Source organism: Argiope bruennichi, chromosome 4 (assembly GCF_947563725.1).
Source record: "Argiope bruennichi chromosome 4, qqArgBrue1.1, whole genome shotgun sequence".
NCBI lineage: Eukaryota > Metazoa > Arthropoda > Arachnida > Araneae > Araneidae > Argiope > Argiope bruennichi.
The window spans coordinates 2,820,550-2,837,327 of NC_079154.1; the positions used below are offsets into that span (position 1 = coordinate 2,820,550).

At 30.9% G+C, this 16,778-nt stretch overlaps 1 protein-coding gene across 2 annotated transcripts in view; it reads left to right on the forward strand.

The window, feature by feature from the left end:
• The window catches only part of LOC129966577 (cGMP-dependent 3',5'-cyclic phosphodiesterase-like), a 123,804-nt gene that overhangs the window by 37,923 nt on the left and 69,103 nt on the right, over positions 1–16,778 (forward strand). Inside the window, exon 2 of one of the 2 annotated variants that reach the window (XM_056081038.1) lies at positions 7,058–7,113. In XM_056081038.1, coding sequence (XP_055937013.1) covers positions 7,058–7,113 — 56 coding nt within the window. Of the gene's footprint in view, positions 1–7,057; positions 7,114–16,778 lie in introns of those variants that run through there. The other variant, XM_056081039.1, reaches the window with a different exon arrangement.

Sequence of the window (16,778 nt, forward strand, 5' to 3'; positions counted from 1 at the left end):
TGAAAGCAGCACTAGGACTACTTTGTGGCGGACCTCATAATTTGAGCTTAGCGCTCAGAATGAGTGTTAGGCATGCTTGCCGTTTAGTTTTAGGCAAATTAGAACACTTCGGGATATTTCTTAGGGCAAACAAATGGAATTTCTTAGAAAGGAAAGTATACAAAACGCTAACGTATGTAGCACAAAATTCGCTCTTACTTATTGCCGAATAGAAAGGGGTCAAATGGAAACAAACATTTGTGCAAATGATTATGATTGCTTCATTCAATATTTTTAAGTTGTACTTTATTTTAGCTATTAGCTAATTTATGGAATTGCAAAAAAAAAAAAAAAAAAAAAAACACTTTCATGAGAAGCTCTCCGTGTTACTAAAAATTCAAAATAAAATAAAATAAGTTAAACAGATTATTTAATTAACTTGAATATAAGCTTAACCATCTTCAGGCCGTTAATTGTTATGACTTGCCCATGGAAATTGATATTTCAAAACTTTTATCTCAAAAAAAAACACCAAAAAAAAACGTTTTTGTATTGTCTTTTAACTGGGTAAAAATGGCTTTTATAACGATATTAATTTGCGCTCTGTATATTTATTTCTTTATTTTTAACAATTTTTTTACTGTAATACAATCTGATAAAATGTTTTTAATGTTATGATGAAATTCAAATCCATTCCTCAAAACGTTTAATAGTGAGGTTTTGGAATTATTAAAATTAATATAATAAAAAATTGCTTTTGCCAGACATTAACTCAGAAGTAAGATTTTCACTTTTGCTTTTATTTCGCAGTAAATACACTTTTTAATTTGCACGCATTTCTGCAATAATTTATATTAGGCTGATTCCATTGAATTCATACTTTTCAATCGTAATGAAATGACAAGCTGAAATTTTAAAAATATGCAGTCCCTATTCATTATTTAACAGTTAAAAATAAATAATTTGGAAAAACAAATAGGTCGCCAAAACGTTTAAAATATTTAAAAACAGTGCTATTAAACGTTTAATTAACTTAAAGTTTGAATCCCCATCTTGCATTAAATGAGACGACAGCATAAATTGTTATGTTACACACACACACAAAACCCCCTGAAGTAATCCAAAGTAATTTGATGAATTAGGATATAAACCATGAGTTTCGTTAAGTTTAAAATTAAAATGTCAAATATTATCATTAAGTTCTTAATACATATAAAATTAAATTGAAGTACGAATAAAATTATAAAAATGAAAAATTCGAAGTTGAAAATGGACGCAGTATGACTTGTTGATTCCGTAAAATAAAATTGAATTAAAAATATAAATCATTCAATATACTTAGAATGAGATCTTAAAAATGTTACATATAAGAAACACAAAATCTTCGAGAACTGAAATTGAATGATAAGCAATAGTCATTTTTATAAACTTGAAAACCCTCGTGACATACGAGGCACTCAATGTATTGGTTGAAAATATTTAGTAGAGAAGAGTATTTTAATTTTTTGAGACTTTAGATGAAAGACTCCTGGTGTTCCAACCAATGAATATTTTAAGTGGGTCTTTACTTTAAGGGATGATACTTTAAAGTCTTCTAAACATATCACTATTTTATCTGGACACTTATATAATTATTTGGTGCAGTTTGTTTGGCGATGAAAATTGTAAAGAATGTGGCTTCAGCACGATGACACTCTAGATCACGTATCTTATCAGGATCTGGTCACATATCTTCAAAATGTATTGGCCACTTAAATTATTCCCCAATATCCAAGAAAATAACATCATTGGATGTAGAAGTCCTTCTGGGTAGTTCACGTAAGATTAGGTTGCATCCTTTGAGCTTGCTTAAACAATAAAATCATTGAAAGAGAATCGACGAACAAAGCAAATTTGGAAAAACCGTTATTATTATGACATATAAATCTGTTACACTTATGGTATTATATAATATGAAAGAAGAGAGTTTCTCGAGTATGCTTTTGTATGGAAGTTATTTGGGCAAATTTTACAAAAATTTGACTTATATTTCAAGTTTATAAAATTGCTTATAATAATAATATTTTAAACGTTTAATTTTGTAATGAATTGTTTAAGTTTTTTACACCATGTTTTCTTCTGCACTAGCTGTGCTGTTTTCCAACTGTTTTTTGCATATGAGCTGGGTGTCTGTTTCTCTCTTTTGTATTTAAATCTCTAAAGAAGCAACAAAGTCATTTTTAATTTCATCCAAATGTTTTACTTTTTCAACTTTTACTTTTTCTTTACGTTTTACTTTTTCAACAACAAACAATTTTTACTAAAAATAAATTAATATATGAACCCATTTACTCATAAAATATTAAGAAAATTTGAACCCCTTTTTAGTCATAAAATATTATGATTTTTTGTTGTTGTATGTGTTAGAGCATCAAGATGATTTTAGTGAATATGAGTAATTAGATAAGAAGACTATTAAACTTTAGCTTTCGTAATTTTCTCAGTACTGCATTTATTGACTAAAAGAACGTAAAATATATTTTTTTATTTCCTTTAAATCATTTTTTTCAACTGAAAATATATGCAAAGTTTTTAAAAATTAGGAATCAAGCAATTATTAGAGTGGATGTTTTGTATAATATTATTATAGAAAACATCCACTCTACATGCTAAGATGTTTCTACTGCTTTTCACTAAAGTTTCCTATTCCTAGATGCATACAAAGTAGCAGATCTAGGATTTGTGAAAGCAAATGCTAAGCAATAAAATATCGGTACTAACTGTAGATTTTTGATTTGAAAACTTTCATATTATGTTATTTCTTTTCCACACTTCTTAATTATATACAGTTAATTTTTTTTATAATAAACACCTGGTGTCGACCCTAGTATACCTCAGTAGGTTATTTTGATTGGAGCAAACTTTTTATTGCTTCATTGGGTAATCGGATCGGAAAATTGGATGCGCGCGCTCATTCTGCTTGCCTGCTTGTCTGTGAAGAGGATAACCCAAATTCGAAACCCTCATCGAAGCATCGTAGCGTGATTCTCTTTCAGACATGACTCTCCATCCATCAGGAGGGCCTCTTTGTGAAGGCAGGAGGTTTATAGAAACGGATAGAATGCATTTTTATTATTACTTTGTTGAAAGTTGCATTGTTGAATATGTCTTAATCAAAATTAATATTTTTCATTCAATTAAAAAAATAATATTTTAATTCCAAAACCGGCCAGATTTCTATACAAACAGGTATATATATTAAGCATTGATGTGTTTAGTATTAACAAAATTCAAAGAATTTTCTGTACCTTTCTTAATATTATCCGTACAAATTTTTCTTTACAGGACAAAAAGAGATTGATTATTTGCCTGATATTTTTTATATAATTTAAAACATTAAACTTATGCAATATATATTCATGTTTATTCAAAAAATAATAAAATTTAAAATAGATATTTCAGTTTTGATGGAGCAAAAAAAAAAAAAAACAATTCATTCTTGTATATATTTTGGAATATATCTAAAATTCTTATATAGGATATATAATTCTTATATATCCTATATGAGATTCTTATATAGGATATCCTATATAATTTTTATATAGGATATTGGAATATATCTATAATTCTATATATCTATGAATCTTAAATTTTTTTCAACCTTAATGACTTCAGCATGCTATGAAGTAAATTAAACTATACAGTGTAGTAGTTTTTTAAATTTAAAAGATTTTTCCTTTTAGGAAAATTATTTCATAAAGCATTAATCAATAACAATTCTAAGAATTAAAAGATTTTTTTAATCTCATGAATCTGATAATGATATTTTTTTAATAAAACAATTCTTCGTAAGATTTCAAGATTTTTTTTAAAGCAAATGTATTTTTAAAGCAGTTGCTTTGAAAGACGCTCAAACTTTCATATTCCTATGTATTATGTGGTGGTGATTACACAATACTGTCTTGTTATCCTTTTGTATTACACGTTTGTCAGCATTCTAATATCAATACGCCCATTTGTTTCAGAGAAATGTTTTTTCAGGAAATTCACGTAATGATTGCTCTCAGAAGACTACTTAATTAGAACTAAGGAATAAGATAACAAGAGCAAACCAGCAGCATAAAAAGTAATTCCAGCATAGCATAGGATTGTCGGTCACAACAAATCCTGTCGATATGGCTCCGTTCAGTGATGGCGGGGGGGGGGTCGACTGTACACAACAAGTGCATATGACTTAAATATAACTATTTCTCAGAGATAAAATTATTACTATATTAGTTACAAATATATTCGGGAATTATTGGAGTAATAAAGCTTAAAAATATCAAAGTAAACTTTTTAAAGAAATTTGAAATACATTTGCATTTTTAGATAAATGGATTAGACAATAAAATTAGCACTTTTTCTGGAAAGAAGTAATTATAATATAAATAAATAATATGTTTTTTTGCATGTACCTTCAGAAACAGAAATGTTTTTAGGGGATTAATAAATCGAAATCTTCTATGAAGCATTGAATCCCTATGCAAAATGAAATCACCCAAGTGACAACAAAGTCATATGACTCATATCATTCCGCATTGCTTTTCGCTAACCTCTGATGTCACAACTGATGAATAATTTATAAAAACAGTTTTTCTCCTTTCATATTTATATTTGGTTCAATTATATGAACGTTCCGTTTCGAAGCTAAGCGAATTTCGCCATTTTGAATTATGGTCAGATGACGTTAACGATGTCCGAGCTATAATACTTTCCAAATGAACTCATAAAATCAGCGGGAGTAAGCTAGACTCAGGTTAATGTATCATGCACCAGACCAAGTATACTGAATTGATGGCATTAAAATTCGAACCGCATCTAACCGCCGCGAAACCAACGTCTCCCCACTTGGCGAAGGAGCTCAATGGATTCCAAAATAAACAGACGCGTTTTAACAAGCACCATTTTAAACATGCGCCATGGCAATATAGATGTCTCCATTATCATGTAATAAAAATATTACGATAATACAGATTCAGTTTCTATTTGGTAATTTGCATAAAATAACGAGTACATTGAATGGCAGATCACAGCTGCTCGTTTTCAAAATTTTTTAAGATGACGCGTTTCTTTTCACAAATCAGTGGCAGCGGTCTCCCAAAACTTTTTCGTACAATTTCTCATAAAAATGTTATCCCAGAGAACGTCTTGCAAGGAACTGGCTTACAAAAATTACGAAATTTAACTTTTGGCGAGAATTTATCATCTTTACCTTCTCTGCACTTCATATACTAAGGAGAAAAAAAAGCTTATCACTTTCTCTATCAATTTTTTTATGTTTCGTTCGTTTTGTATCTCTAAATCAATAAGTGAATGACATTCTGAGAAATTAAATTAATCTGTAAAATTTCAGTACTAATTATTTCATAGTCTTGAAATGAACCAGAATGGGGCAAAATGAATTCAATAGATTCAAAGACGAAATCAAGGAGGATATGCAGTCTTACTGATCCAACGGGATGATTTTCAATTATTTGACTTTATATTTTTTGTAATAAGGCTGAAAAGCTAACCTGATGAACAAAATGAAGAGATAAATGCCCTTCTGGATGAAATTTGAAGAAAATAAATAATGAACACATTATGGAAATATGAGATATTCCAATATTAAATACCTCTGGAGAAACCCAATACATTTTAATTTTTAAAATAAAATCTGGTCTCTCTTATTTTTTTAAATGCATCGAAATATCCATAAACTTTTATCTTCAAAACACTTACTGAAACCTATTTTAATAGCCGTTATTATTATTTAGAATGAGTATAGTTTGATTGTTATGTATTTCAAATTATATATTAGCCTAGTATATTCGCTTACATGCTTTTTCTTAATGCAAATATGATTTAAATGACTTGCATCAAAAAAATTGTATATGTTAACCAGTATATATGTTTTCGAGTAAATACATTATGTAAAGGTCCCTTCAGTATTTTAATTATAAAAAGGTTGCGACTTACAATCAGGAAAAAAGTACCTATTGTAAAGATATTATAAGTAGCCATTACTTCGAATAATACATATGGAGTATTTGTACTAAGTTTTTTTTTAAATAAAAAGTTCAGAATGGGAGGAGAGATATATACATACTGAGTAAGAGAACCTTTATTGATACAGATTAGTGAATTTTGAGGGAATAAATATTGATTTTCATATTTACATTTAAAATTTCCTTGTTTTGCTATTGATTAGGAAATAATTTTAATAGGTAATATTTTCAGGTCTTGTTTAAAACCTAAAATGTCTTTTAAATTGCAGATTTAATGTAGTCGTTTTTGCATTATTAAAAGAAGTAAGATACAAATTATTTTTGCATCGCATAATAAGGTAATGGGAAAATAGTATGATTTTAATACTGCCTTGTCAATGCGATAAAAAAAATTTGAAGAATGCGTAAAAAAAGTCTCCAGAAAAAAAGCTTTAAGGCAAAGAGGCTATATTGCTCATGAAATAACGTTGAAAAACTAGATTCTGTATTCATCGTTTGTATAACCTTTCCCAAATAGAAGTCATACGCGTTGTGTATCGGGCTGAAAAGAACGAATTACTAAAAACGTACTGGGAGAAGATCATAAAAGAATACCTCATCTTTTAGATTTTAATTGCAATAAATGAACGAAACGTTATCATTAGGAATTTTAACTATATATATACCCTTCTTCTACAGCGTTAAAATTACGCTCCTTCCAAGCTGTTCGGATGGCCGCGGTGGCCTGGCGGTAAGGCCTCGATTTCACAGCCAGAGGGTTTCAGGTTCGAGACCCGATTCCACCGAAGTTGTATTCCCGTACGCGAGTTTGGAGCATCTTAAATCCACCGGGGCCAAACATTCCAGCCGCTGGAGAAGGGTGGAAGTTTGCAGAGGGGTTGCCAGCTTAGGTTTCGTCCTCGTCATCTGACCGTGATTCAAAATTAGGAGGCCTGTTTTAAAATAGCCCTAGTTATGCTTTAAAAGGGAACGTTATAAATTAAACTAAACTCCAATATGTTCAGTTTTAAAAGTCCCCTCCCCCGCCCATTTCAAAATATGTGCGTTTCTATTTCTGCTGTCTTTTGCAGGAGCTGCGACGACGAAGAGGAGCCGGCGAGAGCAGAGAAACTGCTCCGTCTCATAGGTAAGTTTTATTCTCCTCCCCCAAAAAAAACTTCTAGAAAGTTCATTATTAGAAAATATAATATAATAACGAGGAAAAAATAAATGAAAATACCAATCTGTTTCCGAAACATCGTGACTTGATAAAATTTTATGTTTTTTTATTATTATTTTTAAAAATTTGCTTCTAATTATAGCAGTGATACAGTGAATACATAAACAATACATTTAAAACTGTCACAATGCATTTATGTAAAAATGCACTAACTAAAACAACGAAAAGTATTATAAAGTATGTTTAAAATATTTTTATAAAATATTAAAATTGGATAAAAAAAAGAACTAAAAAGCCATTATTTTGCATTTTAATGTAAAAATATCTTTCATGTAATGGCACATTGTAAAGTAATTGAGGTAAAAACACATCCTAACTACGATAAATTTTTAATTGAAAATCTAATAAAATTTTGAAAACCCTCTTTTCACAAAGCACCTTTATTTCAAGGAAATTAATTTTCAAATTTGGCCTGCCTAAGTGTCTAATCTTCCCTGTAAAGAGTTTTGGGTGATTTTTGCATCTTCTCGATGATAATATCAAGTCTGTAGACATTGTCATGTTAAAAAGTATCGATGTTTTCTCCTCGAGCTTCTCGCATTCTTCCATTATGAAAAGAATGAGAGCTGACTGGCCCATCATCTGACAGGTGTCTTTGAAATGCTTGTTTGACTATATTATGAAAACCGACGTTGTCATAAGGGTATTAACGGAAGCTCTCGAAACATATATAATATTAACTTTTAACTTAAGGTTCGTCACTTTCTTTCTGGTCTAGTAATTTTTCTTCTTTTTAACAGCATGTTTCGATACTGTTGCGTGAATAAAGGTTTTTTTAAATTAAAAAAATTGTCGGTTGAACTATGTTAATTTAATTATAGTGCACTTATTTTTTAAAAATAAATTCCATTGATTTCTTTGACAGTAAGTAGATGCATATGATGTTTTCATTCTATAAAGTAGCAATGACAATCTAAATAAACTCCATAAAATGTATGTTGAATTTTAACAAGTAGAAATGTTTCGTTAAAGGGAAGAGTAACGGGCATTTGAAAATATTACGTTTCTTTCATATCTTCTCTTGCAATGGAGGAGATAAAATATGCGCTTGGAATCTTTCCGTGGACAAATTTATACTCATGCGGATGTGGAGACGATTTTAATATAAAGATGATAGATCGTCAAATTAGATATTAATGTGTATTTATAATTTTCTTATAAAGACTACGTGATTAAAATCATTCCTTTAGTTCGTAGCGTTTTAAACTTTCATATTTACATATATACGATCAGACACAAAGATATGACCCCAAAATTATTTTTCTAATTCAAGCCAATCTAAAATGGATACAATCATCAAGATGTCGAGGCAAAGTTTCTTTTTTTAAAAAGTTTTAGCGTTTTTTAAAAGAAAATATAGATAAAGATATTACTTTTTAAAATTTTGCTTTAAAAACTAAGCACTTAAACCTCTCTCTCTCTCTCTTTTTTTTTGCTTTTTAAATGATCTACTTTATTTTTCTTTCCATTTGCTTGGCACATTCAAGCATATAATAACAGTAACGGTGCAGGATCTCTATGAACCCTGTGAGAGATCAAATGGCATGAATCGTGACTGGTCTGTTCCTGTTTCATTCAGAGCGCAAGCGCATAAGGATTCATAGGAAAGATGGATTGCAAGGACAGTTACTTATGGATGACAGTTGCAGCAGTGTTAATATCAGCTATAAAGGATTCTGCGTGTTATCCGCGTAGCAAAATGTAAGAATCCACTTAATGCATTGATTATAATAAAGAAGTGAATTGCGAAATATTACTTATGAGGAGCTAAATAAATATTCGTACTCAGACACATTAAAGTAATGATCTTATTGACAATTTTTTGTTACTTTATTCATATTGTCAATTCCATTTACAATACAATATCCTCATCTTCTTAATGGTAAATGTATATTGACAGGAGTCATTTCATCGATCCAGTTTGTCTTTTGTTTGTTTCTTTCCTCTTTTCAACTGGACAAAACTAATCATTAAACCGAGATTCAGAAGTTACGGGAATGTACTCGTAAGTCCGTTTGATCTAAACTTCAAAGGAACATGTCCTTCATCTAAAGGCTATAAGAATAAGCTGGCGATAACTCTTCGCGGAATGGGAATGCACTCCATATCCCAGAGAGGTAAAAGCCTGGGGTGCATGCAACTGCGATGCGATGGCATTTAAAGGCCAATTAGACTCTTCAGGTAATGCACCGCTTCAAACGGAGCAATCAGTGTGAAATGGTCAAGAGTGGAGGGGCCGAGGGAGCCCATAGCTCGCGCAATTATCGTCGGACTATTGCTGGTACTCACTCAAGCGAATGCATTGGAGACAGCAAACGTGATATTACCCACGGAGAAGAGATATTTGAAACTTCTCTTGTATTCATTGTATTCTTGTATTCATTTTGCATATGCAATCGACCTACAAAAGATTTAAGCTTCCAAAGCTCAGTTATTTTTTTTTAACTTCCAAATATAAATTTATTTCCTCAATAGAGTTTTTCGCTTGAAAAAAAAATCAATGGTTGCAGTCCGTATGTGGTGTATATTACATAGGGTAACATATGTAAAATAAATTTCTTCATTTAATTTATGTATCAGAATTTAGTTCGGGGAATTACTAATTCAATAATTTCGTAAACTATAAAAAAGAGAATATTTGAAACTTTAGTCCGATACAAGGCAGGAAAAAACCTCTGCCAAATATGAAAACACACACACACACACACACACACACACACACACACACACACACACACACACACACACACACACACACACACACACACACACACACACACACACGCACGCATGCACGCACGCACGCACACACACACACACACACTTGATTAATCTGTCTTTATTATATCAGCCATTGCATTCTATGTACAATTATTCAATTTATTGAAAAAAATGCCACTCTAATCATAATGTCATTAGCATTTTTAGAAAAATCTTTTAACGTCTTTAAAGCATTTATTAAGGCAAAAATGAATGATAAACAAGGAAATCTAAAAGTAAGTTTTAATTGTTCGCTGATGATGTATTTAAATCTTCACCCCATTTTATTCTCAACCTTTCTATTTTATTGCACGCTTTTATATAAATGAATAGAATAATTACAAAATTTTGTTTAAGTTAATTAAAAAATCATTAAAATGGATGAAAAAATAAAAAGGAAACACAATTTATGTAGAGATGAAAAGAGTATGGGCAAAAATTTGTTCATAAGCTATTGTGGGAAAAATATCAACATTTTCATTCCTTTTTATTAAAAATCTAATTAAAAATTCGAGAACCTTCACATATGTTTACACTTTCCAAGAAGTAACCAATTGCAGCATTCGGCAACTTTAATTCGAAAAGTCTATCTTCTAAAGAATTTTGAATGATTTTTTTTCAGACATGTTATTTGATTTATCTCATAGATATAACGCAATCAATATATATCAACAATATGAAGCTAGAAACTTGCAGATTAGAAAATGGACGTAAGCTTTTGATTTGACCACAAAAGTTAACGTCCATTGCTCAGTACAAGGGTGCCGACACTGTTTCCATCGAATATGGCCAATGTATATATAAGATTCTTAACTTTAATTTTATGGATTTCAGTAAAGTTTATTGTTGCTCAGATTAACAACTATCAGTTTCAGAGTTCAAAATTTTTAATCCAAAAAACAATAGTTAATTCTTTTTGCTGACACTCAAAAATATAATTTTCCAAACAGTGATAATTCCAAATATTTAAAATAATAGGTACCAACTAATAGATGCTTAAATTCTTCTGACTAAAGTATATTTTTTTGCTCAGACTAGCTTTTCATCCAACCACGGATACTTATTTTAAATTCCTTTTTTATTTCATGAATATGCTTTCATCTCTTTCAAAGGATTCTTTATTCGTTCTCGAAAGAAAAGAAAGCGTTCCGAAGTTATGTCGGATTTTTTTGATCCATTTCTTAAGTCGGGGCTCTTTGTTAGAAATACTCCCTTTCGGCACACTGGATAAAAATGCTGAAGGGTAAGTCATCTGACTCAGCCATCACTTTTCTATTGTTTGAATCACTTTACATCTACGAAAGGAATAAAAGATTTCTGGACTTCTTGGAGATGATTACATTATTCTGAAAATGCCTGGTGAGTTCTAATAAGGCTTTTTAATGATCGAAAAGTATCTTATCATAATTTCTAGTGTATAAATAAAGCTAGTAAGCCATGGTTGGGGTAATTATGAAGACCGTCATGCATCAGTTTGGTTGCTTCCCATGCCTGCAATTGCCACCATTCTTCGAAGACAGCTGATAATTTAGGAATCGAAAATGAGTACTTTGTGAGTGCTTTTCATTTTTGAAAATATTGGCAAATCGATTAACGAGGTGAATTAAATATTGTGTAAAGCTTAGCAATTTCACAATAGTTTAGGGAGTAATCCATAAGATCTAATAGTCCTTTAGAACTGAGTAATTGGTTCGTCTCAAAAATAAATGATAGAATAGCTTCAAAGATGATCGTAAAACAGTTGAACTTAACTACGTCCTGGTAAATCCTCAGAATCCAGAAATAAGATCACCATTCACCAGATTCTAGATGACTAGAATCCTAGATTCACCTTCCTCATCAGATGAGGGGCCCTAATAAGACATAGTTCTCAAATAAATATCAGAGATCTTGTAGACGCAAGGAGCATCTTCCACTGCATTTTGACTGTCGATGTAATCCTCAGAAGAATCTCCTCTCGGAAGCACCTCCATCACACAATGATCACGCTCAGTCTTCTGATACAAATGCTTCTCAGACAATGACAACTTGTTTAAGTTTCGTCAGACATCTTATTCTCTCTCTCTCTATCTCTCTCGAATTGGTATCTTTGACTTCGGGTATTTTTTCCAAGATAAAAATAGCATGTCCAAGACTAGATTCCAGCTCAGAGAATACATTCTGCGCAACCCACAAAGATGCATCCCAGCAATAGCAAAATTATTGAAGTGCGCTGCAGTCTAAGAGAACAACTTAGAACGAGATTTGCGAGAAATTGTTTTGTGTCAATACCAACATTAAGTTTTGTGAATAACGGTTTGATGAAGTCCCATCAAATATGATAATTACAGCGTACCAGAATATTTTTTATCTCAACCGACTGAAACATTCAAGCATTGACCGTTAAGGAGTATCGACTGTCAATTTGACTGTTTAAATGTTCGAGTCCTTTAAAGAAATGGATTTTCCCACATCTAAGAGATTATGCTTTTATTCTCATCTGAAGAGACATCTCAGTGAGATGCGGATCTTGGAGAATGGCTGATTAAGGTTTTGTTTCACACATTATTCGCCATATATATGGGATTTATTGGTAAATATTATACTATTTGTATGACACGGAGGATTGGAGAGCTTGTCAATAAATCAGTATCAGCCTCGTCATCTGATCATGGTTCAGAATGATGAGTACAATCTAAAATAAACTCGAAGGACTACCAAACACGAAATGTTATCAGATCAATACCACTTGAATAAACTAGCTGAAGAATTTAAAGACGAAGAGTTCAATAATTAATCAACATGACTATAAAATTTTTAAACTACATCAGGCAATTAAATCTAGAAACAAGATCTGCAGTGAACTGAGTTGACATGTGCTATAAGATTTTGTTGTCATTCATAGTGAATGATTTATTTCAGTGTTTGGTTGTTTTAGAATCTCTCAATTTCCAAGAACTTACAAAGTTTCGTACCTATAGTGATACTCAACATTTTAGCAGCGTTTTCGTAAAATAAGGATTTTTAATTTTCATTTATTTTTTAACATTTGTAATTTTGTTTGCTTGTTTACGTGTTTGCTTCGTTTGTGTTCACGTTTCGATCGAATTCTGCCGTAACTCATAAATAAGGAGTTTTTATTTGGTTTTACATTACACATTTTGATATTTGTATCAGGACTTTGACCCTTCGTAGAAAGTTGGGTGGGGAAAATCGAATTAAAAAAGGAAAGATTATATGAACTCATCAAGCCAAATAGCTTTCATTCATTAGGTTCGCCAAGTCACTGCAAGTGCGTTTCAAATAGGCTTGGAGATATCGAAGAGTTCAAATTAAAATTCTCTAAATAATAAGGGCCAGCTAATAATTGCGCAGTCAATTCACGCTGACGTGACACACAACCAATGAGCCGCTCAGATGGAGTGAATCCATATGGCGTCGAGGATAAAGGAAACATGAAAAAACGACACTCAACTGCTCATTGTTACGGCAGTGTGCCGTGACACTGAAATAAAACGGGCGCAGCTCATTTGAAACTATCTCTTTTTCATGTGTGAGTGCGAATAGATTCCATTTATTTAATATGCAAAAACGAAAAGGATATTTTGGAATAAGGCAACGAACAGTTAGCATGAGGTTTCTTAAACAGGTGTTTCGGGAATCGATCTCACTGCAGAATTAGCCCCCACTTTTTTTTTTTTTTTTAATAAAGATGACTTTTTAATACCTCTTTCTAAATAGATTCAATAGAAATGTTCCTAATTGCACCTAAGTAACTTGATATTAGTTACTTAATGGCAATCATAAGTTCATCATGTAAAGATATTTTGATTTGAAATTAAAATGCTGCTTATAAAATTAATTTTCAGCTTAAGTTCAACATATAATATATACATAACTGCATATACTTCCTCAACAAAGCTTAGGCAGTCAAAAAAATTTTCTTAAATTTTGAAGCTTTATCGAAGAAGTGCGTATCAAAGCTGAAAAAAGAAGAGTGTGAAGTCTCTGCAATGATCTTCAAAGAAATAATTGAACAAAACAGAAATAGTCTTTCTTAGAATTGGAGAATCTTCACTTAAAACATTCCCCAGGAGAAAATTCGCCCATTTTCACCCCTATTCTCCCCCCCAAAGGAAGAAAGTAATCGACCGCGAATGGTAGGTAGCGTGTGTCCTTTCTCTCCCCATTTTGTGAGGAAACCAGAGAATGTTCGACTAAATAAGATATATGAGTTCCCATAAAAAAAGTTTCAAAATTCCTTTTTCGAAAAAAGCTTTCTGGCTTGCTCGCTTTATTAAATTTTTGTAACCTTCCATACAAAATGTTCTCTTCGGAAAAGTACACGGATTCCGAGGTTCTTTGCAAGCTCTACATTTGCTGAAAGTATTTTTCAGGTATTTCGACGCCACTGATTTGCTGCAATTTCTCACCGAAAATTATCAAAACAATTGTAGAACTCGAATGCAGTTTCAGTTGGGATTTCGTGTTCTCCTGACACATCTGAGGACTTTATAAGAAAAATGCGGATGAAAGTAAATGTCCCTTTTTTTTTTTGCTTTTTATGTACGAAAAAATATAAGCATTGTAATACAAAGAATTCTAGACCAGATTTAGAGATTCTGATTAATTCCTACGGTTTTGATATCTCTTGAACTTTAGTGCGATAATGTTTAATGACATTATCTATAAATTATTTGATGCGACATGTACGATACTAGAAATGTTCAAACCTTTGTAGAGTTCGCTTAAGAGACTTTTTATTTTCAAAATTCCAATTATATTTTGGATTAAATATTTATCAAAATTTAAACCATTTCTCTCAATAATAAAAAATTTACTTTTAAAAATGCTTATTTTAATCCATTATTCCATTATTTTCTCTAATTTTAATAATAATAATAATAATAATATATATATATATATATATATATAATTCATTTTTTTAATTACCTCATGCGAATCAAGCATAAAACGTTACCATATTACGAAATTTCGGACAAGAGGTATGGGTGGCAATTTCTTTTGAGTCAGGTTTATAAGTATGCTAAGAATGTTATCCTTATGGCAAAATTTCACTATATTAAATTTTTGTCCAGACCCATCGACAAGAATAATTATTTTTAATATGGATATACTCGATTTTCATCATTTATAATATAGCTATTACCTGATCCACATATTTGCGCAAGTATGTACACGGTGAATATTACGGAAATTTAAATCACAATGACATGAAGTACATTTATAAAAATGGAGAATAATCATAATTATTTTGCTCTTAAAATTTTCTTTATTTCAGTTCATTGAATTACAGACGATTAAAATCAAAATAATGAAGTGTGAATTAAAAAGCACTAAAAAATGAGAGATGGAAATTGAAAAGTATTCTGTAAAAATTGCCATTAGAATTGAAATGATATAAAAATAATTTTCATTCTTCTTCTTCTTGAGTTTGGCTCCTTGCCAAATCAGAGGAGAAGCAAAACTTTTCCCGACGGATCAGCGAAGAAAATGCTGTTTTTTTTTTTCGAATCTATTTGAACTCACCAGGAAAACAATCCGTTTAAAACCGATGAATAAAGATATTAAGACCGTTCTTGTCAAAAATTAGAGAAAAATATTCGAATAATCAGGCCAAAAACATTTAAGAAGATAACGGCATTCGAATGTCGGATGTTGTGATTTCACTTCCAATTGCAAAAATGTTTTAGGTGAAAAACCCTATAATTTTTAAAAATTTCTCAAAATTCAGTGAACTTTATAAGAAGCTTGAAAAAAATTCTTTAGAACAATAATTGCTTATTTTTTTGACACAGTGTTTTCCTTACAATCATTAGAAACAATTCTATGGTCAAATAGGAGCAAAAAAATATTTAAAACAGCAACGAAATAAATAAAAATCTTCTACATTAAAAATAAAAATTCGTGCTTCAAGACGCATCGAGTTCCAGTTACGATTACCTGAGTATCAAATTTCAAGGCTGTAAAAGGATGTAAGTTTGTCTAGATACTTCTGACGCACAAGCACAAGCACAAACACACGCGTCCTTTTATAAAGTGCTATTATTCACAAGTATTTTTTAAGCAAAATGCTGCTTCTTATTTTGAAAATACTTACTCTATGGGTATTTAATATTACATTTATTAAGATGTAGTCATTATTACATTTTCTGTAAAAATATTACATTTTATTTTTGTGTGAATTTTGGTTAAAATATTTTTTAAATCATGAAATTTAAATTAAAACAACACGATAGTTTTCGAATATTTACAAGTATTTGTTAAACTGTAAAGTAAAAAGGAAATTGATTTCTTCGAATCAAAGTTTTCGAAAATACTCCCCCGAAAACAACAAAAACAAAAAGCCGAGAGAGACGATATTTTCAGCAGAAAGACACTATCTTTCTTGCTTTAGAAGAATTTTACTCGCGTGAAGCAAAAATGTTTTGTTGCATTATAAATGACACAAATAATTGTTGATTTCTTCTTATAAACAGTATTCTTGTATGGTAGTGTCCGAGAATAATTACTTTTTAAATTCAGTTAGATAAACTTTATTCTAAAGTAACTTGAAAAATATATAAAGAAGTGTCATTATTTTGAGATGTGGCCATTAAATGTATGGCCGGAAACCTCCTCTCTGATTTTTCTGATTTTTCAGGCCACACCAGAAACAGGACGTGTCATCCTGAAAGTTTTAACTTTCACCGGCGCATTTATATTCAATAAGAAGGGAAAAAACTCCAATTTTTTATTTTTCCCATGCAAAAAAGTATATAAAAGGAAATTATTGTAATCCTGCTTCTGCTCATTCTCAAACTCTGAACCCT